Genomic DNA, 24,162 nt, shown 5'->3' with positions numbered 1-24,162 from the left:
ACAGCATGCAAAATGCTGGACTGGATGAAGCACAAGCTGGAATCAAGATTGCTAGGAGAAATATTAATAACCTCAGATATGCAGATGATACCACTGTTATGGCAGAAAGTGAAGAGGAACTAAAGAGCCTCTTGATGAAAGTGAAAGAGGAGAGTGAAAAAGCTGGTTTAAAACTCAACATTCAAAAAACTAAGATCATGGCATCCGGCCCCATCACTTCATGGCAATAAGATTGGGAAACAATGGAAACAGTGAGAGGCTTTATTTTCTTGGACTCCAAAATCATTGCAGATGGTGACTGCAGCCATGAAATTAAAAGATGCTTACTCCTTGGAAGAAAAGCTATGACCAACCTTGACAGCATATTAAAAAGCAGAGACATTACTTTGCCAACAAAGGTTCGTCTAGTCAAGGCTATGGTTTTTCCTGTGGTCATGTATGGATGTGAGAGTTGGACTGTGAAGAAGGCTGAGCACCGAAGAATTGATGCTTTTGAACTGTGGTGTTGGAGAAGACTCTTGAGAGTCCCTTGGACTTCAAGGAGATCCAACTAGTCCATCCTAAAGGAAATCAGTCCTGAATATCCATTGGAAGGACGGATGTTGAAGCTGAAACTCCAATAATTTGGCCACCTGATGCGAAGAGCTGACTCATTTGAAAAGACCCTGATGGTGGGAAAGATTGAGAACAGGAGGAGAAGGGGACAACAGAGGATGAGATGGTTGGATGGCATCACCGATTCGATGGACATGAGTTTGAGCAGGCTCCGGGAGTTGGTGACAGTCAGGGAAGCCTGGTGTGCTGCAGTCAATGAGGTTGCAAAGAGTCAGACACGACTGAGCGACTCAACTGAACTAAAATTTAAATTTAAATAGCCACATATAGCTAATGGTTGCCATAAAAGGCAGTAAAGATTTGGAGCCATTTAAGGAAAAAGATGATACAAAAAGGGGAAGGAGGTGGTGGGGGCGGTATCCTGGCCATGGGGCTGTGACCAACCTGAGAGTATTTTGGTTGGTTGGTTTTTTAAATCATTTTATTCAGGTTTGTTTGTTTGTTGCCCCTTGGTGCAGCATGTGGTATCTTAATTCCCTGATCAGGGATCAAACCTGAGTCCCTTGCATTGGAAGCACAGGGTCCTAACCACTGGACCACCAGAAGTCCCCAGGTATGGATGACATACAAAAAGCTGTACATATTTAAGGTATACACTTCATGAGTTTGGAGATAAGTACACACTCATGAAACCATCACTACAAGCTATGCTGTAAACATATTGTCATCTGCAAGTTTCCTCAAGTCTTATTATTATTTTGTAGTGTGTGTGTGTTTGTGTGTGTGTGTGTGGAAGAACACTCAACGTGAGATCTACCCTCCGTTAATGTTTAAGTATATAATACAATATTGTTAACTACAGGCACTCTGTAGTTATAGATCTCCAGGTATCATTCACCTTGTACACCTAAAACACTGTGCCCTTTGACTACTACCTGCCTGTTTCTCCCTCCCCCTTTCAGCCCCTGACAGCCTCTCCACTCGCTGCTTCTATGCATCTGATTATCTTAGATTCCTCATGTAAATGAGATCACGCACTACTTGTCTTTTTGTGCCTGGCTTCTTTCATTTCCAGGTTCATCATGTTGCTGCAAATGGCAGGCTTTCCTTCTTTTTTTCAACCCAAATAATATTCCATAGTATGCATATACCACATTTTCCTTTTCCATTCATCCACTGATGGACATTTAGATTGCTTCTACTTTTTGGCTGTTGTGAAAGAAACACGGGAGTGTGGACATTCCTTTAATGTCTTGATTTCAGTTTCCTTGTGCATGTACCCAGAAGTGAGATTGCTGGATCACTTGGTGGTTTTCTTTTTAATTTCATGAGAAACTTCCATAATGTCTTCCATAGTGGCTGTACCAATTTACATTCCCATCAATGCCATACAAGGGTTCCCTTTTCTTCATATCCTTGCTAACACTTATCTTTTGTTTTTTTGATAATAGCCATTCTAACAGGTGTGAGGTAATACCTCATTGTGGTTTTGGTTTGCATTTCTCTGATCATTAGTGATACTGAACCGCTTTTCATACATCTTTTGTCCATCTGTATGTCTTCTTTGGAGAAATATCTATTTAGTTCATTGGCCTATTTTAAAAAATCATTTCCCCCACCTTTTCTATTGAGTTATGCGAGTTCCTTACATCAGCCTGGGGAGTTTTTGTTTTTTTTGGTTTGAAAACTGATTTTATTTACCAGCAATGTGATTTTGGTTTAGTGACAAATTTTATTTTTAAAAAAAATTTTTATTGGAGTATAGTTGATTTACAATGTTGTGTTCGTTTCAAGTGTACAGCAAAGTGAATCATTTCACAAATACACATATACCCACTCTTTTTTAGATTCTTTTTCCATATAGGTCATCACAGAGTGTTGCCTAGAGTTCCCTCTGCTATACAGTAGGTCCTTGGTAGTTACCTATTTTATACACAGCAGCGCACAGCGCGCGCATGCTTAGTTGCTCAGTAGTGTCCGACACTTTGCGACCCCACACTTTGCGACCCCGTGCACTGCAGGACCCGCTAGGCTCCTCAGTCCAAGGAATTCTCCAGGCCAGAATACTGAAGTGTGTTGCCATTTCCTTCTCCAGGGGAACTTCCCAACCCAGGGATCGAATCTGCGTGTCCCGGGTTCTTTACCGGCAGGGTTCTTTACCACTGAGCCTCCAGGGAAGCCATTAAACCCGTACAACCTCTCTGATTCGGACCCCGTTTTACAGAGTAAGAAGCTCAGAGAGGTTGAGGCACTTGCCCAAGCTCACACAGCGCGGATTCCAGCCTTGGTAGGTCAGTTGATCCGACACCCAAGCCCAGGCTCCTTCGTGACAGATCCCAAGAACCCCTCCCTCGGCCACTGTGAGGCCTCACCCGGGCAAAATGGGCAGCTCGGCACTTACACCACCCAGCCGCCTCTGGGGCCGTTTCCTTTTTCCTATTCTTGCTCTCTGGAAACGCATCCTATCGGAGCTGATCCTATGGGTTCTCTGAGCCTCGATTTCCCCTTTGTGGGTGTAGGGAGTAGGGGTCTCCCACTAGTAACAAGGACGAGGGAGAGAAAAGAGGAGAGAGTGGCTCTCTCCCTCATCCCACCCCCACCTCCGGGCTAAGACCCCAGCCCGGTCCTCCCGGAAGCGCACTTCCCACCAAGCAAGGTCCTGCGGCAGGAATGGGGCTCGGCCCCTTTAAATCCCGCGCGGGAACGCCCGGGGCCGGGCCGCGCAGCCCGTGATCGGCCGTCGGGAATTGCCGGCCTCCGCGCGTCCTCCGGAAGCTTCCCCTCGCGCTGCCCCCAGCCCCGCGTGCCCACTCGGTTCGCCATCCCTCGAGGGCGCCGCGGCCGTGGGGAGGATGAGCCGCATCTATCAGGACAGCGCCCTCCGCAACAAGGCGGTGCGGAGCGCGCGGCTGCCGGGGGCCTGGGACCCTGCCGCTCACCAGCGGTAGGCTCCGCCCGCGTCTCTCCACCGCCTCCCGGCCCGGCCTCTGTCGGCTGGCGAGCATCTGCTTTGAATCCAGGCTCCCTGATTGCGCGCGGGGGTTGGGGTGGGGATGGCGCCACCGGGATGGTGTGCGGGTGGGAGGAAAGGCGGGGCTCGCCGAAGACCTCCGGGGCCTCGGGATCGTCTCTCACAGTGCTCCCCTCGGATCGCACCCCAGAGACACCGATCCGCGTGAAGCTCACGGACGGTCGGTCTCAACTCCTAAACGGGTCTCAAAAGGCGGTGCTTACTCACCTCCACCTTTGTCTTTACCCCGCCCCGGTGACTCCACGCACCGCCACTTGCCCTTGCCTTGTCTTCAGGCCTTTGCACAGCTCCAGAAGGACAGTGTCCTGCAGGGACGGGGACAGCGGGTGGGAGTTGGCCTGGAAGGGTTGGGGGAGCGCAAGGCCTGCCCGGAGGCCTGTTGGGTCGGGAGGGCCCAGCCCTGCCATTATGGACCCGGAGGTTATGAGAACGAATGGACCATTCCATTTGCAATGACAAAACCTAAAGAGTTTGAGCAAACTCCAGGAGATGGTGAAGGACAGGGAAGCCTGGCGCGCTGCAGTCCATGGGGTCGCCAAAGGTCGGACACGACTTTAACCACTGAACAACCAACCACCACCACCAAAGACTGAAGGGCTTAAGGGGGGTGGGTAGGGACAGGTAAGGTCCAGGGAGGTTTCATTTCATTCCCAGCCTTTCAGTTGCCCCCACCCCTCTTCCATTTCCATGGTTCCGAAGGCGGTAGTCCCTAGGTTCTGCTTTTATGAAAACTGGAATTGGGAAGAGAGGGTCCAGTTCCTCTCAGTGAGGGACCCTGTGACCTTGGGCTTCTCAGGAAACTTCTGAGTCTGGGTTTCTCCATTCTAAAAATGGATAAGAATGAGAACAGAAATAGGAAAGTGCTTTAAAACAGGTGAAAAGGGAAGATACTTTATAGCAGCTTAGACCTTAGAACCCCACCCCCAAATTTGGTTACCTAAAAAAGTAAAGTTCTTTATATTTTGTAAATGCTTAATAGTTTACAAAGCACCTTCGCAGTTTACAAGACACCTTCACGTAGGTAGTCGGATGTCACCCTCAAAGAAGCAAGTGAGGTGGTTGTTACTCGCATTTGGCGGATGTGAAGACTGAGGTTCTGGTTACAGTAACGCCCTGCAGGTGGGGCCATTGCACTTGTGGTTCTTTGCTGAGGACGACAGAACCAGTGAAGCCCTCATTCTCTCTCTTCCTCAGAGGAGATGGCGTCCTGCTGGAGGGAGAATTACTGGATGTATCCCGGCACAGCATCTTGGATGCCCACGGCAGGAAGGTGAGGATGTTTCCCAGGGGGCGCCCTCAGGGCACTGGCTTCAGGGTTCCCACCCACCAGGGTATCTCTCTCTGCTTGACTCTGCCAGTGCCAAGACTTGGGGTCCAGCTCTTTCCTTGTGAGGCTCACAGGGCAGGTAGAGGGTTGGCTGGGAGATTGGCAACCAAAAGGGGCCACGGATGGAAGGGATCAGTAGGGCTGTACTGGGTGGCAGACAGACCAGGGTTGGGGGTGGGGGGTGGGGACTGGGGTCTTGATGAGAAGACAGACCAGGCCCTAAACCAAGGGGTGTGTTTGGGGCCAGGACTGGGAGGGCTGAGAGCAGGATGGGGTGAGGTCAGTGGTTCAGGACTCAAGCTGGGGGTCCTGAGTGGGCTGGAAGGCCCTCTGAAGAGGTCCTGTCTCCCGATGGAATAGAACTAGAATGCGGGGAACTTCTCTGGGTAGGCAGGATGAGTGGCTCTGGGCTGAGGGCCTGGCCCCTATCCTCTGGTCTGGTGGTTCCCATTGCTTCCAGACCTTGATGAACAAGGTCAGAGCAAAGTTACCTGCCTATACGGGTGCGAGGTGAACCGTGACCTTCCCCTTTGGGGTACCAGCTGTGTGGCTGGGAAATCATGTGTACCTTGAGTTGTTTAGAGTTGAATTACTTTAGATGTACTGTTGGAGTCTGCTTTCAGAAGGAGCCCTGAAGCAACTCCATTTGCAGAATGGTGAATATCTTAGCAGGGCTTTCGCATCTTTTTTTTTGTCCACATATAGCTCGTTTTGCAGGGATCTTAGTTCCCTGACCAGGGATCAAACCCGGGTTCCCTGCAGTGGAAGTACGGAGTCCTAACCACTGTACCATCAGGGAATTCCCTTGCTCATCTTTTAATATCCCTGTGTGGCTGGGTGTTTTGGAATACTGGATTTTTATAAAGCGGGTCACCAGTGTGGACCTGGACATTCGTGTGTGCATGAGTGTGGAGCCCTGAGGTGGGAGGAGGGTTGCTGTGTTCTGGGCCTTTGTTTCCAGCTTGAATGTGAGGTCTACCTTGCTGATACCACCCGAGGCTTCAGCTCCCACGTCCATGCCCTTCTCTTCTTGTCCTCTCAGCCTCCTAGTGTCACGTCCTTTATCACCCCCTTCTCAGACGTCCATGGACACACCTGGCTGGCATTCACCATCCCCTACTAGCAAGGGTTTCTTTCCTGAGCACGAGTTCTGAAAAGCTTTTTGGAAGAAAAGCTATGACAAACATAGACAGCGTATTAAAAAGCAGAGACATCACTATGCTGAAAAGGTCCACATCATCAAAGCTATGGTTTTTCCAGTAGTCGTGTATGGATGTGAGAGTTGGATTTTTTTTTTTTTTTTTGAGAGTTGGATTTTAAAGAAGGCTGAGTGCTGAAGAATTGATGCTTTCAAATTGTGGTGCTGGAGAAGACTCTTGAGAGTTCCCTGGACTGCAAGGAGATCAAACCAGTCAATCCTAAAGGAAATCAACCCTGAATATTCACTGGAAGGACTGATGTTCAAGCTGAAGCTCCATTACTTTGGCTACCTGATGTGAAGAGCCAACTCCCTGGAAAAGACCCTACTCGCTGGAAAAGACCCTGATGCTGGGAAATACTGAGGGCAGGAGTAGAAGGGGGTGACAGGATGAGATGGTTAGTATCACCGACTCAATGGACATGAGTTTGAGCAAACTCTGGGAGATGGTGAATGACAGGGAAGCCTGGTGTGTTGCAGTCCATGGGGTTGCAAAGAGTCAGACACAATTTAGCAACTGAACAAGTTCTGAATCTGTACCCCTCCCCCCTTCCAAATAACCCCAGAGGTACTGACCGACTTATCTCCTTGATCTCTAGAACTGAGCTCAGCAAGTTCCAGAGGCCTGCGGCTACCTGGAGCCAGTTTCTCACCCACACCCCTTGTGAACCGCTTCAGCTTCCAGCTCAGCACTAGTTTCAGGCCAGGAGATGCTTTGCTTCACCCTCCCTTCCTTAGCACACGGGTCAGCAGGGTGAGCACCCCAGCCCGTAACCCCAGCCAGCCTGCCCAGCAGAGCCCAGCAGGACCTGATGTGGGGCTGGACTGCCCCGGCTGTCCTCTGCAGGCAGGGTGTTCTCCAGCCCCTCTCCAAACCTTCCTCCTCCTTGTTCCTAATGACAATCACTATATGCCCCCGACCACCAGCCTGCAAGCCTCCAGTCTCCTCCAGCCCTCCCACAAGTGGGTAATGCTTGGCCCTGCAGGTTTCCTACCTTGACCATGTCACACCTCCCCTTCCATGTCCCCACATAGGCCCTTAGGAACTCAGCCTGTCCTGATTAAACCTTGTGCCCCCTCTCCTGCCTTCTGGCTGCAACCCAGCGCCGGTCCCTGCCCTGCAGCCTGCTGGTCTCCTGAAAGACATCTGTCATAGTCTAGGTGCTGTTCAGAAACCTTTCAGGATTCCCTCTGGTCTGCCATGTAAAACCCAAACTCCAGATGCCAACTCAAGGCCTGTCTTATATCATCCCCCACGTGCTTCCGCAGCTCAGACTCCCCTGAGGCTTCCAAGGCCCCTCCGTTGTTCAGACGTCCACATGGGACCTTGACTTTTGTTTTCTGTGCCTGTCCAGGCCTTTAAAATCCTGCCTATACCCTTACTCGCACAGTTGCAGGTTTCTCCACACTATGAGGACTTGCCTTCCCTCTTTGTCCCAGGTGGTGGTTTCCTGTTCTTCAATCTCTAGTTTTTGTTTTGGATTATAGTGTTTATTTAAAATTTTCTTGATGTATAGTTGATTTACAACGTAGTCGTCTCCTGATTAGGACAGCTGGCAGACAGCATGTGTCGCACACTTCATGTTTACACTGTGGTTGCTCCTTTGTTATCTCTTGAATCCTTACAACATGCCTGAAAGTAGACCTCACGTTGTCTCCAGGCAACAGGGGAAACTGAGGCTAAGCGTCACATGCTGTAAGACCCACATTTGTTGGAAGGGGAAAGTGGCAGCCCTCACTCGGAACTCCATCTCAGTGCCCTTTCTGTGGCATCTCGGCTGCTACTACTCCTGCTTTGTGATATTTGGGGTCCTTGGGTTATGGTTTTCTATTCTTTCTGGCTCTGACCGAGTGGAAGCTGTGGGGTTGGGCTCTGAGCCTGCCCTCTCATGGATGTGTGGCCATGGTTCATCACGTGTGGCACATGCTGTACTCAACATGTGAATGAATGAATGATGATTATTGGGAGTGGGGGCCCTCTGGCCAGCTTGAATATCTTTTGGAGCCAAGGTGGGATTCTAGGGTAGAGAGTGAGGCTGGGGGGCTGCAGCCAGAGCACATGGGGAGTGTGTGCGTTGTGGGGTGAAGGGAATGAACAGCCCCTCACTCTCTCTGCTTGGCCCCAGGAGCGCTACTACGTACTGTATATCCGGCCGAGTCGCATCCATCGCCGTAAGTTCGACCCCAAGGGAAATGAAATTGAGCCCAACTTCAGCGCCACCAGGAAGGTGAACACAGGCTTCCTCATGTCCTCTTACAGTAGGTGCCCTCTGCCCTTCCTGCCCCGGGGCCGTCCTACACTGGCCTTCCTTTGCCTCCAGAGGTCTCTTAGGCGCCACAAAGTGTCTTCTCAGCATGACTGAAGTCCGTGTCTGGTCTGAGGGACATCTGGCTGGGCTCTTCCTGCTCTCCATTCACGCAGAGGGTCCCCAGTGCCCTCCCTCAGTGCTGAGGGCCTGCTGCCTTCCCAGTGCCTCCTGTCTCCTGCAGTCTGGTGGAATCATTCTCCCCACCCCCAAGCTGAGATCAGCAGATTTGGGACTTCCAGGGTGGGCAGTGAGAGGCTGTTGGAACCCTGGCTGAGCCCCTGCGCTCTGCCCAGGCCAGGATAAGCAGGCCAGTAGAGAATCTGAGGACCATCCAAGTTTGCTGCTGGTTCCAGCAGACCCCATCCCAGCCAGGGGAGACCTCTGCCTGGTCCCTGGGAAGGCAGAATTGTGTGAAGGGCTTGAATCCTGCCTCCTCCATGGACTAGCTGTGTAACCTTGGGCAAATCACTTAACCTCTCTAAGCCCTGGCTTTCTCATTTGTAAATAGAGAGTAAGAACACTGACGCCTGCTGAGGGTTTGCTGTGTGCTGGGCCTCATGCTAAGCACTTTATGTACATTAGCTCTTTCTTTTATACCTCATGTCAGTCCCATCAGGTAGGTACCGCGTTTCACCCTATTTATCAGGCACAGAGAGGTTAAGTAACTTGCCTGTGGTCACACAGCATGTAAAGCAGATGTGTACCAGGCAGCCTGGCTCCAGAGCCCTTACCCATAATCCTCTGCATGTGCTCCTTGATGAGCAGGGGCAGGATGGGAGCGCGGGTGTTTGTGAGCAGGTACAACAGTCAACCCTCAGCTGGCTTCTAAAGAGCCCTCCCAGAGTGCTTGCTGTCACACTGGTAATGACCACCTCATGCTGGTAGAAGCCCAGGGGGACAGCTGGCAGAGAGCATTTATCGCACACTTCACGTTTACACTGCAGAGGTGGAAGCCAAGGGTGACTCGGACAGACTGACGCCTGAGGCGCTGAAGGGGCTGGTGAATAAGCCGGAGCTGCTTGCGCTGACAGAGAGCCTCACCCCCGCTGAGACTGTGGCCTTCTGGATGCCTGAGTCAGAGATGGAAGCCATGGAGCTCGAGCTCGGGGCTGGGGTACGGCTGAAAACTCGAGGCGACGGCCCCTTCCTGGGTGAGCAGTGCAGCCCTCGCTGTGGCCTGATGCCCCTGTATGGCCTGTGGGGGGGGCTCCTGGCTTCCTGTCTCAGGGCCCCTCACCCCTCCTGCTTAGGGCTCACGGAGCAGGTCAGGTCTGGCCTCCCTGCAGACATGACCCCTTGAGATTGATTTCTCAGTTCCCTGGACAAGTGGCCTGGAGGCAACAGCCTGGACGTTCTGGATCCTGGGGTGCTGCTCAATCCTCTGGTTCCTGTGGGTGCCCTCTCTTATCTGGGGCCCCCTCCAGGGGCTCCCTGAGCACACTCAGGCCTAGAGGACCCCAGCAGAAGGGCCGGGCTCCACCAGGTTTCCACCACATGTAGAGAGGCCAGACAGTGTGAGGGAATTCTGAGGGAAAGGAAGGGAGTCTGAGGGAATTGTGAACTTCTTTCAGATTCATTAGCCAAACTCGAGGCTGGAACAGTGACCAAGTGTAATTTCGCTGGCGATGGGAAGACGGGAGCATCCTGGACAGACAACATCATGGCCCAGAAGTCTTCGGAGGGGGCTGCAAGCGAGACCCGCGAGCAGGGGGATGGCGCGGCGGACGAGGAGTGGGTAGGTCCAGGGTGTGGGCCTGGCGCTGGTGTGGTTTCTCTCCTGGCGGGAGTTTTGTATGGACTGGTTGCAGTTGGGTGGTAGCAGAAAGAGACAGCAACTTAACTTTACTCCCAGCTTTGGTGGACTTCCTGAGTGTGAGTCTGATGAAAAGTCCCTCAAGACATGAAGGGACCTTTCTTCCTGGTGGGCCTGAACTGTGCCAATCAACACGAGAGCCCCACAGATTTATAAGAGCAAAGGACAGGACAAAGGGAGCGTAGAGGGGAACCAAGGAGACTTAATGCCAGGAAGGCTCCAGACATTTCCACTTCACGTGAATACATTAGCCGTGTTGAGCCGCTGAATGAACATTTCCACCCACTCTGTTCTGGGCTTCCTGCCCAGAGTGGCTGGAAAATGGCTGACTTGGACCTTAATAGCTTTTTTGGCTCAAAGGTCAGCCCCCTAGTTGATCCTCAACCGATTCACAGTTGATTTGGTTTTTTGAGCTGCATTTCACCCGAAGATTTGAATTGGTGTCAAAAGACTCCCAAATTGAACATTTAAAACCAAGTCTCAAAAAAACGGGCTGTCTATCTAGCTGATGAAGTGAAGACATTAGCCAGAGAAAACGGGCAGATAGAGGAAATGGATTGTCTTTTGTCTTAATAAAGCGAGTCTTTGACTATAAAACAATGGGAATTGCCAGGCTGGCTCCCTGGGCCAACGCTAATGAGATGAGGCCAAGGCAGGCAACTGAGGGCCCGACCGGTACCACTGGAGCGAACCCTTGTTTGATGACAATAGAAGACGTTTATGAAATACACTCTGTTTATCTCTCTTTACCTCTAGGACGACTGAGGTCAGGGAGAGATGGGGTACCTCCCGGACCCACCGGCACCACTGAGCATTTCTTCCATCAACTTTCACTCTGGAGCTCAAGGGAGCAGGTCCACCAAGCCTTACTTGATTCTTCCTTATGGCCGCCATGGAATATAGTCTTCAAACAAGCTCTGCTAAAATCAAATCTAAGACCCCGATGTTAGCCGTGGGGCGCCAGGCTGTGGCTCGTGGAGGGTCACTCCCTGGCTGTGAGTCTAGCCTTCCCCAGATTTTCATGGTAGCCCTTGCCCTGAGCAGCAGGCTTGTTTGTGAAGGCAGGCAGGGGGGTGAGTCCCCCTAGGGCAGTCAGAAGATCTGGAGTTGCTGCAGAATTGGGGGGAATCCCTCATCTGTACGCAGAGTGGCTCCAAGGAGAAGTTACTGGGGCCTCCTCCTTCTGTCCTTCTATTTCCTGTTTTCCTCCTGCAGCTGCCCTCCTCCCCAGTACTCTGTGTTGGGGGCCTCTGCCCTCTTGCTCAAGCCTGCTCTTCCCTCGTGCCCTTCTCAGCCCCCAGAACTGCCAGTTCTTTTTCTTCCTCTGGTTCTCTGCTACATTGGGGGTTCCTGTCTCCTGACCTCCCTTGGCTGTTTTCCTGGGGATGCTCTTTTTACCGAGGCTGAGCTCGTTCATAGGCACGGCCAGCTCATCTCCTTCTCACTGACTCCCTCTGCCAGGCCGCAGAACACATTTTGGATAACACCTTTCTTTCTTGTTTTGTACCTTGAGAATTTTTTATGAATGAGTAAAATTTCAGGAAAGGATTCCTCTATACTGACTATTTTATTATTAGGTATAAACTGAGCTGCTGCTGCTAAGTCGTTTCAGTCATGTCCGACTTTATGCGACCCCATAGATGGCAGCCCACCAGGCTCCCCAGTCCTTGGGATTCTCCAGGCAAGAACACTAGAGTGGGTTTCCATGTCCTTCTCCAATGCTTGAAAGTGAAGTCGCTCAGTCGTGTCCGACTCTTAGTGACCCCATGGACTGCAGCCCACCAGGCTTCTCCATCCATGAGATTTTCCAGGCAAGAGTACTGGAGTGGGGTGCCATTGCCTTCTCTGATAAACTGAGCAACCTCCCTATAAGAAGACAGCCATATCTTTTTTTTTTTTTGGCCACACCACGCAGCATGTGGGATCTTAGTGCCCCCACCAGGGATCGAACCCACGTCCTCTGCATTGGGAGCTCAGAGTTTTAACCACTGGACCATCAGGGGAAGTCCCAAAAGCCCTATGCTTTTGATCATGAACATTATCTTGCAGGGTAATGTGCCCATATCCACATCAATGAAGAGAACAGGTGTTGAAATCTACATATCCTAAGAATGGGTAGGGACTTAGAATGTAGATCCTGCTTGCCTCAGGGAAAGGGGGGTGGTGGTAAACTAACGAAGTCCCCTAATGGGTCAAACACAACACTAGATGCTTTCCGTGATGATAATTATAGTCACTGACTGCGGAGGGCCTCTTGGTTCTAGTACTTGTGCCAAGCATTTGCAGTGTTTTACTTGTTACAACCATCCCAAGAGGCACAGGTGATTATTATCTCCATTTTTTTTTTTTTCAGATGGTTTTCATGGTTGAGATCCCAGCATGTATTATCATGGTTCAAACTGTCATTTGCCTTCCCGTATATTTGAGCCTGGGCTCAACAGTATGGCTGTGAGGCTTGGGATTAACACTTCATTTAGACTGACCGAAGTTACAGGTGGCTGGAGCGCTCATGAGTCTCTTCTGTTCTTGCTGCCCTTGTCTCGGTTCACATCTTTTTCTCTCACTGCGGCTACTCTAGAAGCCGCTTCCCTAGTGTCCTGTGCCTGAATGGGGCTCGCTCACCATTGAGCATGCTGGGACCTCAAGCACGTGGTGGCCAGGGAGGGCTTAAACAGGAGGAGGACTGGGTACACTGACTTGGGGAGAGGCACCCAGGGAGGGCATCCTGCTGCCCAAAGGGTAGGGTAAGCTCCTGTGGGCAGGCCACCATCCTAAATAAGCAGGCACAGTGTGTCAATCGGGAAGCCGGGGGCAACAGCTAGGTTCCGGGATCTCAGCAGGTTGGGGAGGGGCTCCTGGAGGAAAAGGCTATCATGGCTGGCGCTCAGAGAGTGATGGGAGTGGAACTGCGTTGGAGGTGAGGCTGGAGGTCAGGCATGGCATCTTCAGCATGTTAAGTGTTGATGTTTTGGGACATTATCCTTAATATCTTGGAAGCCAGTGATCCCAGGGAGAGTAATATGATCTTATTTGTATATTTCAAAGATTGCTTGACTGCAGAGAAACTGAAGGCAATGAGCCCAATAGGAGACTGCTGCTGTGGTGGGGGTGAGAGCCTAGAGTGATCTGGTCTATAGCAGCGGCAGAGGAGATGGAAAAATATTCAGGCAGGCAGGTGGAAAGGGACTTTCCAGCAAGAGAATAGGACCTACAAAGCCATGGAGATAGGGGAGTGGCCTGACCTTGGATATACAATTTCTGTACATGGTTACTGCAATATTATACCAACACATAAAATTTGATAATCCTTTTTCAACTGATGTTATATAACCATTGTCTATATTGCCACATAGTCTTCATACATTGTTTTTAAGATTGATTAACCTTAATGAAGATGCCCTGGAGGAGGTCATGGCTACCCACTCCAGTATTCTTGCCTGGAGAATCTTATGGACAGAGGAGCCTGGACAGGACTGAAGCAACTAAGCAGCAGCAGCAGCCTTAATAGTTCTGTCATTTTCCAAAATTTGGGTAATTAATTGATCTCTATTTGGAGCTATGTCAAAAACAATTTTAAGTTACATAGTTCTCTCACCTGCCTGCCCCTCCCCCTTGACTATATTTTGGGGGTAATTTCCTTAGGGATGGATTCCCAGGAGACAGATTACTGGAAATCTAGGGATTCTTTGTAAAGATCTTGTCATATTGCCAGATTGCTTTACTAAATTATCTCACCGGCAAGGCAGAAAAGGACTTATTTTCATGCTACTCTTGCCAGATTTGGATGTGATAATATTTTAAAAATGGATATTGATAAGGTGAAAATAATATTTTAACTTTAAAGTTAATACTTTAATTTTAATTAGCCTTTTCCCCCATTAATAGTGAGCTTAAATATTTTTTTCATCTTTGTTTCCTAGATGTATATCCTTGTTTGTTATTCAGTACCTTTGCCTATTTATTACTGAGGGCGAAGGTCTTTTGGGTTGGTCAGTTATATTTTAAATATAACCATTTTCCATATTTTAAAAACTTTTCCATTAAAAAATTGATTTACAGACATAAAAATTTTATATATTAGTAGCTATGCTGTTGCTAAGTCATGTTTGATTCTTTTTGACCTCATGGACTGTAGCCCGCCAGGCTCCTCTGTCCATGGAATTTCCCAGGCAAGAATACTGGAGTGGATTGCCATCTTTTCCCCCAGGGCATCTTCCCCACCCAGGGATCAAACCTGCCTCTCCTGCTTGGCAGGTGGATTCTTAACCACTGAGCCACCACGCAAGCCCTTTTGTGTATATACTTCTAGTCTTTTACAAAGTACAGTGTCCCTGTACATACTTCGTGTAATCTTTCCACTCACAGCTATGCCATGAACATTTCCCTAGACATAAACCTTTCACAACATGATTTTTTATAACTTTAATATTTCTCGTATGCACGTGGATCAATGCATTTAACCAATTTCTCATTTTGGAATAATGAGTTGTTGCTTCCCATTTCCCCCGAAATAAGACTACTGAGATGCACGTTCCTGAGGGTAAATCTTTTCACACATCCACAGTCGTTTTATTATACATTCTAAACTGCAAATGCTGGGTCTAATGTTCAATATATTTTAAAGGCTTTTTTATACGTATTGTCAACAGTCCTTTGGGCAGGTAATTCCCATTTGCAGCTCTATCTGCAATATAAGGACGTGCTCCACTCACCCCCACTAAGGTATTAAAAGAAAGTACAAACCCTACCAATGTGGAGTCGCAGGTACCTTTTAAAAGGAATTGCATTAAAGATCCCTTAATTCCACCATTCGTTATCTACCATGGAGAGACAGCCCTTTTGCACGAGGAGGACTTTTGCACGAGGAGGCACATATGTAATTCACTACAGCACTGCTTGTAATACCAAAAAGTAAAGATGTTCCCTAATGTTCGGAACGCTCTGCAGTGTCAAGCGAAAAGCATGACCGTGTGTGTTGACGCAGACCCAGATAAAAAGAGGCGCCCGCGCGTCTTCAACCGCGCTTCAAAAGAGCGCGGCTGCTTTTGCGGTTTCTGCTTCTCCATCCCATCCTTTTCCGACTGGCTCGGCTTTGCGCAGGGCCGGGATTCTGCGGCAAGCAGTCGTTCTAGACAAAGGGCAGAGAGCCGCGTTCGCGCCCTGGCCAGACCCTGAGTGGGCAACCGACGCCGGCCAAGGTGACGGCCCTCCCCAAATTCGGTGTTCGCAGGAGCCTTTCCCCGCCAGCCAGCCTCCCATCCTAAAGAGCCTTCCTCCAAGGCTTGCCGGGAAGCCGGACTCTTCGTGGTCAGGTCCCTGGGCGCCGGGACATGTTTCCGGGGACCACTCTCAGCAGCGCACCAGCCGGAAGAGTCCTTGTTGTGGCGGAAGGAGAGGCTCCTCTGGAAGCAGCCGGTGGTGAAAGGAGCGTGGCGGGCAAAGATGATTCAGGCGATTCTGGTTTTCAATAACCACGGGAAGCCGCGGCTGGTCCGCTTCTACCAGCGTTTCGTGAGTGCGCAGCTTCGTCACGTCCTTTCAGGGCGCCTGCGCCCCCTTCCCTTTTTTGGGGCCGTACGGCGCTCGCGGGCAGCGGCCGCTGACCTCGGGGTCCAGCAACATGAGTGACCCCAGACTCAGCCTTCCGCGGACGGCAAGTCCCGGAAGGACTCTTCCAGTCTCAGGCCTTGGGTCCCACGCCCCGCTTCACCGGCTCTTCCCTCCCTCTTCCTGGACCCCGACATTTCTGTGCTATTCTGTGACACTTCTCCTAGAGTCTCGGGGCACTTTAAATGATGGTGGGGATGTGCCTCCTTGACAGCTTGAACCAAGTCTTATTAATCTTGTTGGTCGCTAAACGGAGTTTCCTGAGGAGGAAGAAATATGCAGCCTTTTAATGGTTTTGCTTTAGCCAGAGGATTTGAAAAATGCTTTCTTGGAATTATTTTACTTCAGTGTAGGCTAGGAGTGCCCAGGGACTAGACAGCCTTCATTCTGTAGAATTGAAGAAAGTTTCAAAGTGGGAAATATTGAGAAATTATAAATGCTGCCGCGTGGGGGCTCAGTGAGTGAGAATGCGAGTTCTCACTCACGAATTTTCCAAAGACGTTCCTCTGAAAAAATAAGCATCATCATTTGCCTCCTGCACCCCGACGTTTTATTTCTTCGTGGCTAGGTTTCAAAATGTTACGTATATAATTGGTGGACTGAGAAAACCATAAAGGGGAAAGTGTCAGAAAACTTACATTCAGGCTTCAGCAACACCTTCTTTTTTAAACCCTTGTGTCAAGTTAACAAATCTCTTTCAGACTTTATTTCCTCTTGTTAAATAGAATGAATAGAAATGAGAGAAATTTTTTAGGGGGGGTACCTTTTAAATAGACTTGTATAGCTTGGTTACATTTTATTAAATCATACCGATTTATATTAACATTCAGTAACTATTCAGTTTGCATTTGTGTGTCAGTTTTTCTCAGGTTTTTAAAAGTGTTATTGTGATATGTTACATACCTACAGTTCACCTTTTAAAAATATACAGTGGAATGGTTTTTACTACTTTAAAAGTTATGCAACCATCACCACAATTTTAGAATATTTTCATTATCCCCAAAAGGAATCCCTACCCATTAGCAATTACTCTGTATTTCCTCAATTCCCCTAGTCTTAGGCAACCAATATCTATTTTCTCTCTCTCTAAATTTGCCTGTTCTGGACTTTTACGTAAAATGGGATCATACAATATGTGGTCTTTTATTACTGACTTCTTTCTTTTAGTATAATGTTTTCAAGGTTCATCCATGTTGTAGTGTTACCAGTTCTTTATTCCTTTATATTGCCAAGTTACATTCCATAGATAGGTTTCCCAGGTGTTGCTAGTGATAAAGAACCTGCGTGCCGATGCAGGGGACATAAGAGACCTAGGTTCAATGGCTGGGTGGGGAAGATTCCCTGGAGGAGGAAATGGCAACCCACTCCAGTATTCTTGCCTGGAGAATCCCATGGACAGAGGAGCCTGGTGGGCTACTGTCCACAGGGTTGTAATGAGACGCTAGTAAAGTGACTTGGCACATATCCCATTGAGTGGATCTATCACATTTTGATTATCCATTCATTAGATGCTATTTCTACCTCTGGCTCTTGTGAATAATGCTGCTACAAACATTCATGTACAAGCTTTTTGTGTGAGTGTGTATTTACATTTCTCTTGGGTATGTATCTCGGAGTAGAATTGCTGAGTCACGTAGTGACTTTGTAGTTGTCATTTGGATGAACTGCCAAACTGCTTTCTAAAGTGGCTATGCCATTTTACATTCCTATCAACAATATATAAGCAATACAGCTTGGGACTTCCCTGATGGTCCAGAGGTTGAGAATCCACCTTCCAATGGAGGGGACTCCTTGATTGGGGATCTAAGATCCCATGTGCCCTGGGGCAACTAAGCCCATGCCGCAGCTACTGAGCCTGTGGGCTTCCCTGGTGGCTCAGACGGTAAAGCGTCTGTTACAGTGCGGGAGACCTGGGTTCCATCCCTGGGTTGGGAAGATCCGCTGGAGAAGGAAATGGCAATCCACTCCCGTACTCTTGCCTGGAAAATCCCATGGACAGAGGAGCCTGGTAGGCTACAGACCATGCGGTCGCAAAGAGTCGGACACGACTGAGCAACTTCACTTTCCTTTTCTTTTGTGTGCTGCAACTAAGACTCAACGCAGCCAAAAATAAATATTTTTTAAATTCTAATTTTTCTACCTCTCTGTCAACATTTTCTATTATCTTTTTGATTAAAGACATTTTAGTAAGTATTAAGTGGATTCTCCTTGTGGTTTTGTTTTTTTTCTAATGACTGATTTTTTTCCTGCCCTTACTGACATTTGTATATCTTTGAAGAGCGTAGGATTTTTAAGAACTAAATTAGCTCCTTAGTGAAAATAACCTTGGAAACTGCAAAGTACTAAAAGATATGAGGGATTATGAAAATCACTGAGAGATGTAAGCAGTTGGTAATTTGCTATTTTGTTGAATTAGAAATTAGGTAGCCTCAGCATTTCATACTGCTTACCCACTGACTACCATCACTTCCCGGTAGAGTCAGATAAAAGGCTTTAGTTTTCAAGATTTCTTTCAGTTTAAAAATGCTGGTGCTTAGCATGTTTTGTATTTCTGGGTACCCAGAGTTAAGCCTTTACAGCATCCTGGCATCTTTGAACTTTGTGAGTTCTTTAAAATGGGAACCAGAAAATAGTGATTGATTTACTTAAACTTACAGTGTCCAGTTATTAGCAAGTTTTATTATTCATCCATTCATTAAATGTGGAGAGCCACTGTGTACCTGTGTAAGTCAAAGTTTTGAAACATAATTGCTCCACAATGATGTTTTTCCTCTTTTTTCTTCTGTTTGTTTTAAATAACCACTTCTAGCCTAAATTCAGTGCTATGGAGGGAAAGGGGTTAATGTTACTTGAGTTTATTTTCTAACTCTGAGGGTGAGTCCAGTCTGACAGTTTTCTTAAGCTTTGCTACTCAAAATGGTTCTCAGATCAGCAGCGTTCTTATTACCTGGAAACTTGTTAGAACTTCAGTCTCAGGACCTACCCCAGACCTACAAAATTAGCCTGCATTTTAACAGTATTTCCAGGTGAATCATTATTCAAACTCACTGGGTGGTTGTTGCTTTTTTTTGGCTGAGACACCTCGCTTGAGATATCTTAGTTTCCCTGCCAGAGACTGAACCTGTGTCCTTGGCAGTGAAAACGCAGAGTCCTAACCATTGGACCACTGGGAAAATCCCATTATACATTGAGATTTGAGAGCACTGGTTTATAGCTTTTAATTACTTTTGTCTTTTTTTTTTTTTTTGACCAAGAGACACATGGGATCTTAGTTCCCTAACAAGGGATTTGAATCCACACCCCTAGCAGTGGAAGTGCAGAGTCTTAACCACAAGACTGCCAGGGAAGTCCCTGTTTTTGTTTTAATAACTGATTTCTCCCTCTCCATATCCTTTTTTTTTAAACATACTTAATATGAACCTCATATGTATAAATAGAAATCAAACGTGGGTCATCAAGAGATCCCATCACATTTGAGCTTTCTGGTGTGTAGTAAGTGAATAGTAAGTGAAAAAAGGTATTTATAGATCTGCAATTGTTCAAGATTCAAATCTCTCAATAGAATATTTTCTGCTTTCTCAGTAGTACTTTGTTGGTCACACAGCATCTTATGTATAATGTCTGTATTACCGGTATTCAGTTCAGTTCAGTTGCTCAGTTTCCAACTCTTTGCAACCCCATGGACTGCAGCACGCCAGCCTTCCCTGTCCATCACCAGCTCCCAGAGCTTGCTCAAATTCATGTCCATCAAGTCGGTGATGCCATCCAACCATCTCATCCTCTCTCGTCCCTTTCTCCTGCCTTCAGTCTTTCCCAGCATCAGGGTCTTTTCCAGTGAGTCAGTTCTTCGCATCAGGTGGCCAAAGTATTGGAGTTTCAGCTTCAGCATCAGTCCTTCCAATGAATATTCAGGACTGATTTCCTTTAGGATTGACTGATTTGATCTCCTTGCGGTCCGAGGGACTCTCATGCAGGTTTTTAAAACATGTACATGACTACATCTTGACTTCCTTACAGTCGTAGATCTATTGACATTTGTTATTTGTCCTGGCATAGATGTTTTCTAGGGTAATATAAAATATTTCAGGACTGTGCCTTCTAGGTATTTTTTAACCTTGTATGAGAATTCTTTGACGCTGTATGAGAAATATCAGCTCACCTAGCAGGACAGTAATGGTTAGGGACTAGATATCTAGGTTAATATACCTTATTTTATTTCCTGTAACAGAGCCTTTTCCATTTGCTATAGATTCTCCTTTTATTTTTACCTCCACTCATCATTTCTGTCTTTTCAGGAAACTGGTACCAAATGTTCAGATCATTCCTGTTTGGAAGGGGTATAGTTTTTCAGGCTTTCCCACTGACTCACTTTATTTCTTTTATTCCATAGCCAGAAGAAATTCAGCAGCAGATTGTTCGAGAGACCTTTCATCTAGTTCTCAAGCGGGATGACAACATCTGTAACTTCTTGGAGGGTGGAAGGTAAATCATCAGTTTTCTCCGCATATATCCACTTTCGGGTGGCCTTCATCATGCCATTATTGCTTCTTCACGCAGTGCTTAAGTGTCGGGCAAGTATCTGATGCAGTTGAGCTGAGCTGAGCATAGTCTGCTCAGGGAGAGACTCAGCTCTGTTTGGGAAGCTATTAAATGATTGTGCTTCAGATATTTAAATGTTTGGTTCCTGGGAGAATGCTGCTGCTAAGTCACTTCAGTCATGTCCAACTCTGTGCGACCCCATAGATGGTGGCCCACCAGGCTCCCCCATCCCTGGGATTCTCCAGGCAAGAATACTGGAGTGGGTTGCCATTTCCTTCTCCAATGCATGAAAGTGAAAAGCGAAAGTGAAGTCGCTCAGTCGTATCCGACTCTTAGCGACCCCATGGACTGCAGCCTACCAGGCTCCTCCGTCCATGGGATTTTCCAGGCAAGAGTACTGGAGTGGGGTGCCATCACCTTCTCTGTCCTGGAAGGATGGGTAGAAGAAAAAATGAAGTAAAATGGCTTTAGGCACCTCTGCCAAATTTGGTTGCCCTTCACCTGGTAGAAATGGCTTATTGTTTGGCCTACCCTCCTCCTTTGTTTTGGGCCCATTTTCATTCCTTGGCACAGAGCTTCTCTTTGATATGTTCAATTCCAATACAAGCTTTTAAATGTTTCCCATCCTCCACAGTTTGATTGGTGGCTCTGACTACAAACTGATTTATCGGCATTATGCTACCCTCTACTTTGTATTTTGTGTGGATTCCTCAGAAAGTGAACTTGGGATCTTGGACCTCATCCAGGTATGTGTAGCAGGTAATGATGGTAGCCACTTCAGAAAGTTTGGTCTGGATTTTTAGTAGCTAAAAATCTGTAGTAGCTAAAAATTTTTGATCTGTATGTAGATCCTAATTTAGTCAGTCTCTTTATTGATACTGGTAAACATTGCTGCATGTCCACCAGGTGGTGCTCTGAGAAAGCGCCTTAGCAACCCTCAACCATTCTTAGCGCTTTTAGGTTCTCTGCTTCTCCAGCTCTCACTGCCCTTGGCTTTCTTATGAGTCTGACACCAATTCCTATATGTATACTCCCCCCACCCCGCACCTGAAGCAAGTAACTCAGTTCTCCATGGACACTCACCAGGGGTCCCACAAATTTACTCAGCTCTGACACTTGTCTACCCAAAGATGGACACCGATGTCAGGTCCGAGTTGTCTGTCGCCTGTGCATTTGACTGACAGCCTGTAGATTGACTACGCCCAAGATTGCCTCCTCGCATGATTTCCTCCTCAGGTTCAGTTAATTTGCTAGAGTGGCTCACAGAACTTTATAGAGAAACATTTTACTCTGCTAGCTTAATGTGAAAGGATATAACTTAGGAATAGTCAGATGGAAGAGATGCATAGCACAAGGCAGGGGAAAAGGGCGTGGAGCTTCTGTGCCCTCTCCAGGCGTGCCACTCTCCTCAGATCTCCACTGTTACTAACATAGAAACTCTCTGAAACCTATCCCTTTTGGGTTTTATGGAGGCCTCTTTACATAGGCAGGATTGATTGAGTCATTGCCATTGGTGATTGATTGAGGCTGCATCCCCTCTCCCCTCCCAGAGATCAGTAAGTGGGACTCAAAGTTCCCAGTCATACAGTAGGTTCCCATGGCAACCAGCCCCCATTCTTTGGTGCTTTCCAGAAGTTAACCTTATTAGCAGAATAAGACAACCCTATCACTTTGGAAATTCCAAGGTTTTTAGGAGCCAGCAACAAGGATGAATACCAAATATTTGTCATTATAAATTATACTATCATGTCATGTTTTGAAATATTTTTTTAAGTATCAAACTAAATGATATTTTAAAATACATACTTTATATTTTCACTTGTAATTCTAGCCTGAAACAAAGGAACTTGATGTTTTATCTAATAAGTACAGTCTTGACATAGGTAAACATGATTTTTTAAGGCTTTTTGAAAATTAGAAATGGCTTACAGATTTGTTTTCATTACTTTCATGGAAATTGAGGTATGGGGGACCCTATACTGGGAACCATTAATTAGGACAATAATGGGTACAATATCATGTACCCATTATTTGTTACATGATATTCTAGATAGACTTTGTGTGACTTTAACAAGTCACTTAAGTTGAAAGCACTCAAAAAGAGCATGTGTAAAACCTAATAACACCAATTATAGAAAACTCTAGCTATAAAATACAAACTTTACTTGTTTACAACTATATTTTATTAAGATAAAATTAAAGAAGCTAAATTTAATAAACTTTAGGATAAAGAAATGGAAATTTTGAATGTGTATTTTTATTTTACATATACTATACTCTTCCAAAAAGTTATATTCTTGGATATAGTAACTTTTCATTTTATTTATATATTTTACCCATTCACATTCAGAAAATGATTTAGTAGTAGTTTAAAAATTTCATGTATCATATTCACTTATCATATGTAAAAGTATAAATAAATACTGGAAACAGCCAAAAAAGACTCATCTCTGTGGTAATTTTAAATGCTTTCTTAACACCTGAGTCAGATTGGATATTGAGAGTCAATGTGGGATAACAGAAAGAGCTCAAGATCTAGAATCAGAAAACCTAGGTGTGAGTCATGGATCCCCCATCTGGTATAGAAATCTTAGGTTGTTAGGATGGAAACAGACTTGCAGAGAACAAATGGATGTTTGTCAGGGACGGGGGATGGAGGTGGAAGGCAGCACAGGCAACGAGGACTGAGAATACAGACCTCTGGGTGTCAAACAGATGAGCCGGGACATAGTATACAACTTAAGGGATGTGATCCGTAATATTGCAGTAACTGGGTTTGCAAACAGATGATTACTAGTCTTATTGTGTTCATTGTATCATAATATATGCAAATGTAAAATCACTATGTAGTATATCTGAAGCTAACATCATGTTGTATGTCAACTATATTTCAACTAAAAAAATCCAAAATACTATGTCATAGAATTCAATTGTGACAATGTATTAAATATTTTACACTATAGAATGCCATAGGAGTATGCATGTAACACATGTATTAGAAAATAAATGAAATATAGCGATAATATATTTTTTAAATTGAGATGCAGTTTTTGGAGGAGATGCACTTCAGATATCTATGTTAACAAGACAAAGAGAAAATGTAACTTTATGATATTACGGACATTTATTAAATACTTAGGGTGCATTGGATTTGGGAAGATAGATAAATAAAAAGTGAGAATAATAGTAAGTAAGAGGTTTGATCTTTTAAAAGACAATAAAATCAATAGTTATCCTGATAAAAAGAATAAAAGTCAGGAAAAGAAACCATCAAAATGTTTTTAGAGGTTGAAATACATAGTTATAATGCCAATGTATTTGAAATAACTGACTCCAAAAAATAAATACCCAAAGTAGGTCCACAGAAAGACCTTGAATCCAATATCCTGATGAAATAAGAAAGGTTAAATGAAAAACTGACTCCCTAATAGACTCAGTAGATTTTTTTTAAATGTTAAAGTACAAGAAAACCTCTATTATGTAAGTTATTTTTTAAATTCAGACTAAAAACATCGTCCTGTTTAAGTGTATTTTATGGAGTAGATTGGTTATGATCCAAAAGCCTCTCAAAAAGAAAATATTAGTCAGATATGACATATTACTATTGGACAGAATTGTTCAATAAAATCTTAGCCAGTTATTTGTTGAAGCAAGGAGTCATGAGACCTGTCTCTTGTTTTAGATTCTCCCATTAACAAGCAGTGTGATCTTAAATCATTCATGTTTTGTTGGTGTAAGAATTTTTGTTTCATGTTTTGGCTCTGTGTGTATAAGCATTTGTTT

General features: G+C 46.3%; 2 protein-coding genes and 1 non-coding gene across 8 annotated transcripts in view; 2 read left to right on the top strand and 1 right to left on the bottom strand.

Annotated features, from left to right (window-relative positions):
• Window positions 1-2,827: 2,827 nt before the first annotated feature.
• Window positions 2,828-11,781, top strand: ARPIN (actin related protein 2/3 complex inhibitor). Of its 5 annotated transcripts, none has more exons than XM_059879156.1 (7): window positions 2,828-2,846; window positions 4,781-4,856; window positions 6,221-6,509; window positions 8,238-8,370; window positions 9,365-9,571; window positions 9,992-10,155; window positions 10,990-11,781. In XM_059879156.1, the coding sequence occupies exons 3-7, from the start codon at window positions 6,507-6,509 to the stop codon at window positions 10,996-10,998; spliced, it is 516 nt and encodes a 171-aa protein (XP_059735139.1). In that variant the 5' UTR covers window positions 2,828-2,846; window positions 4,781-4,856; window positions 6,221-6,506; the 3' UTR covers window positions 10,999-11,781. The 5 variants fall into 5 exon arrangements, with proteins under 5 accessions (XP_059735139.1, XP_059735140.1, XP_024837687.1 ...); XM_059879157.1 differs by lacking the exons at window positions 2,828-2,846; window positions 6,221-6,509 and adding exons at window positions 3,285-3,499; window positions 6,711-6,865; XM_024981919.2 differs by lacking the exons at window positions 2,828-2,846; window positions 6,221-6,509 and adding an exon at window positions 3,285-3,499 and having other exon boundaries at window positions 8,238-8,283.
• TRNAG-UCC (transfer RNA glycine (anticodon UCC)) lies at window positions 5,640-5,712 on the bottom strand. Its single transcript has one exon. It is a non-coding gene; the product is annotated as a tRNA-Gly (tRNA).
• A 3,854-nt stretch (window positions 11,782-15,635) lies between the features above and the next one.
• AP3S2 (adaptor related protein complex 3 subunit sigma 2) overlaps window positions 15,636-24,162 on the top strand; it is a 41,075-nt gene continuing 32,548 nt past the window's right edge. The window contains exons 1-3 of one of the 2 annotated variants that reach the window (NM_001075376.1): window positions 15,636-15,744; window positions 20,231-20,322; window positions 21,014-21,125. In NM_001075376.1, coding sequence (NP_001068844.1) covers window positions 15,676-15,744; window positions 20,231-20,322; window positions 21,014-21,125 — 273 coding nt within the window. In that variant the 5' untranslated portion in view covers window positions 15,636-15,675. The remainder of the gene's footprint in view (window positions 15,745-20,230; window positions 20,323-21,013; window positions 21,126-24,162) is intronic. The other variant, XM_010816949.4, reaches the window with a different exon arrangement.

The sequence above is a fragment of the Bos taurus genome, chromosome 21 (assembly GCF_002263795.3).
Source record: "Bos taurus isolate L1 Dominette 01449 registration number 42190680 breed Hereford chromosome 21, ARS-UCD2.0, whole genome shotgun sequence".
In the NCBI taxonomy this organism is placed as follows: Eukaryota; Metazoa; Chordata; class Mammalia; order Artiodactyla; family Bovidae; genus Bos; species Bos taurus.
Note: the sequence above shows the minus strand (reverse complement) of the source record. Positions and strands in the feature narration are given on the sequence as shown.

Excerpts from the sequence above, each read along its gene's own strand:
- ARPIN (NM_001076304.1), top strand. The coding sequence starts at position 3,408 with ATGAGCCGCATCTATCAGGACAGCGCCCTCCGCAACAAGGCGGTGCGG. Across the intron at positions 3,500-4,780 it reads GACCCTGCCGCTCACCAGCG|AGGAGATGGCGTCCTGCTGG; the intron begins GTAGGCTCCGCC and ends TCTCTTCCTCAG. Across the intron at positions 4,857-8,237 it reads TGGATGCCCACGGCAGGAAG|GAGCGCTACTACGTACTGTA; the intron begins GTGAGGATGTTT and ends GCTTGGCCCCAG.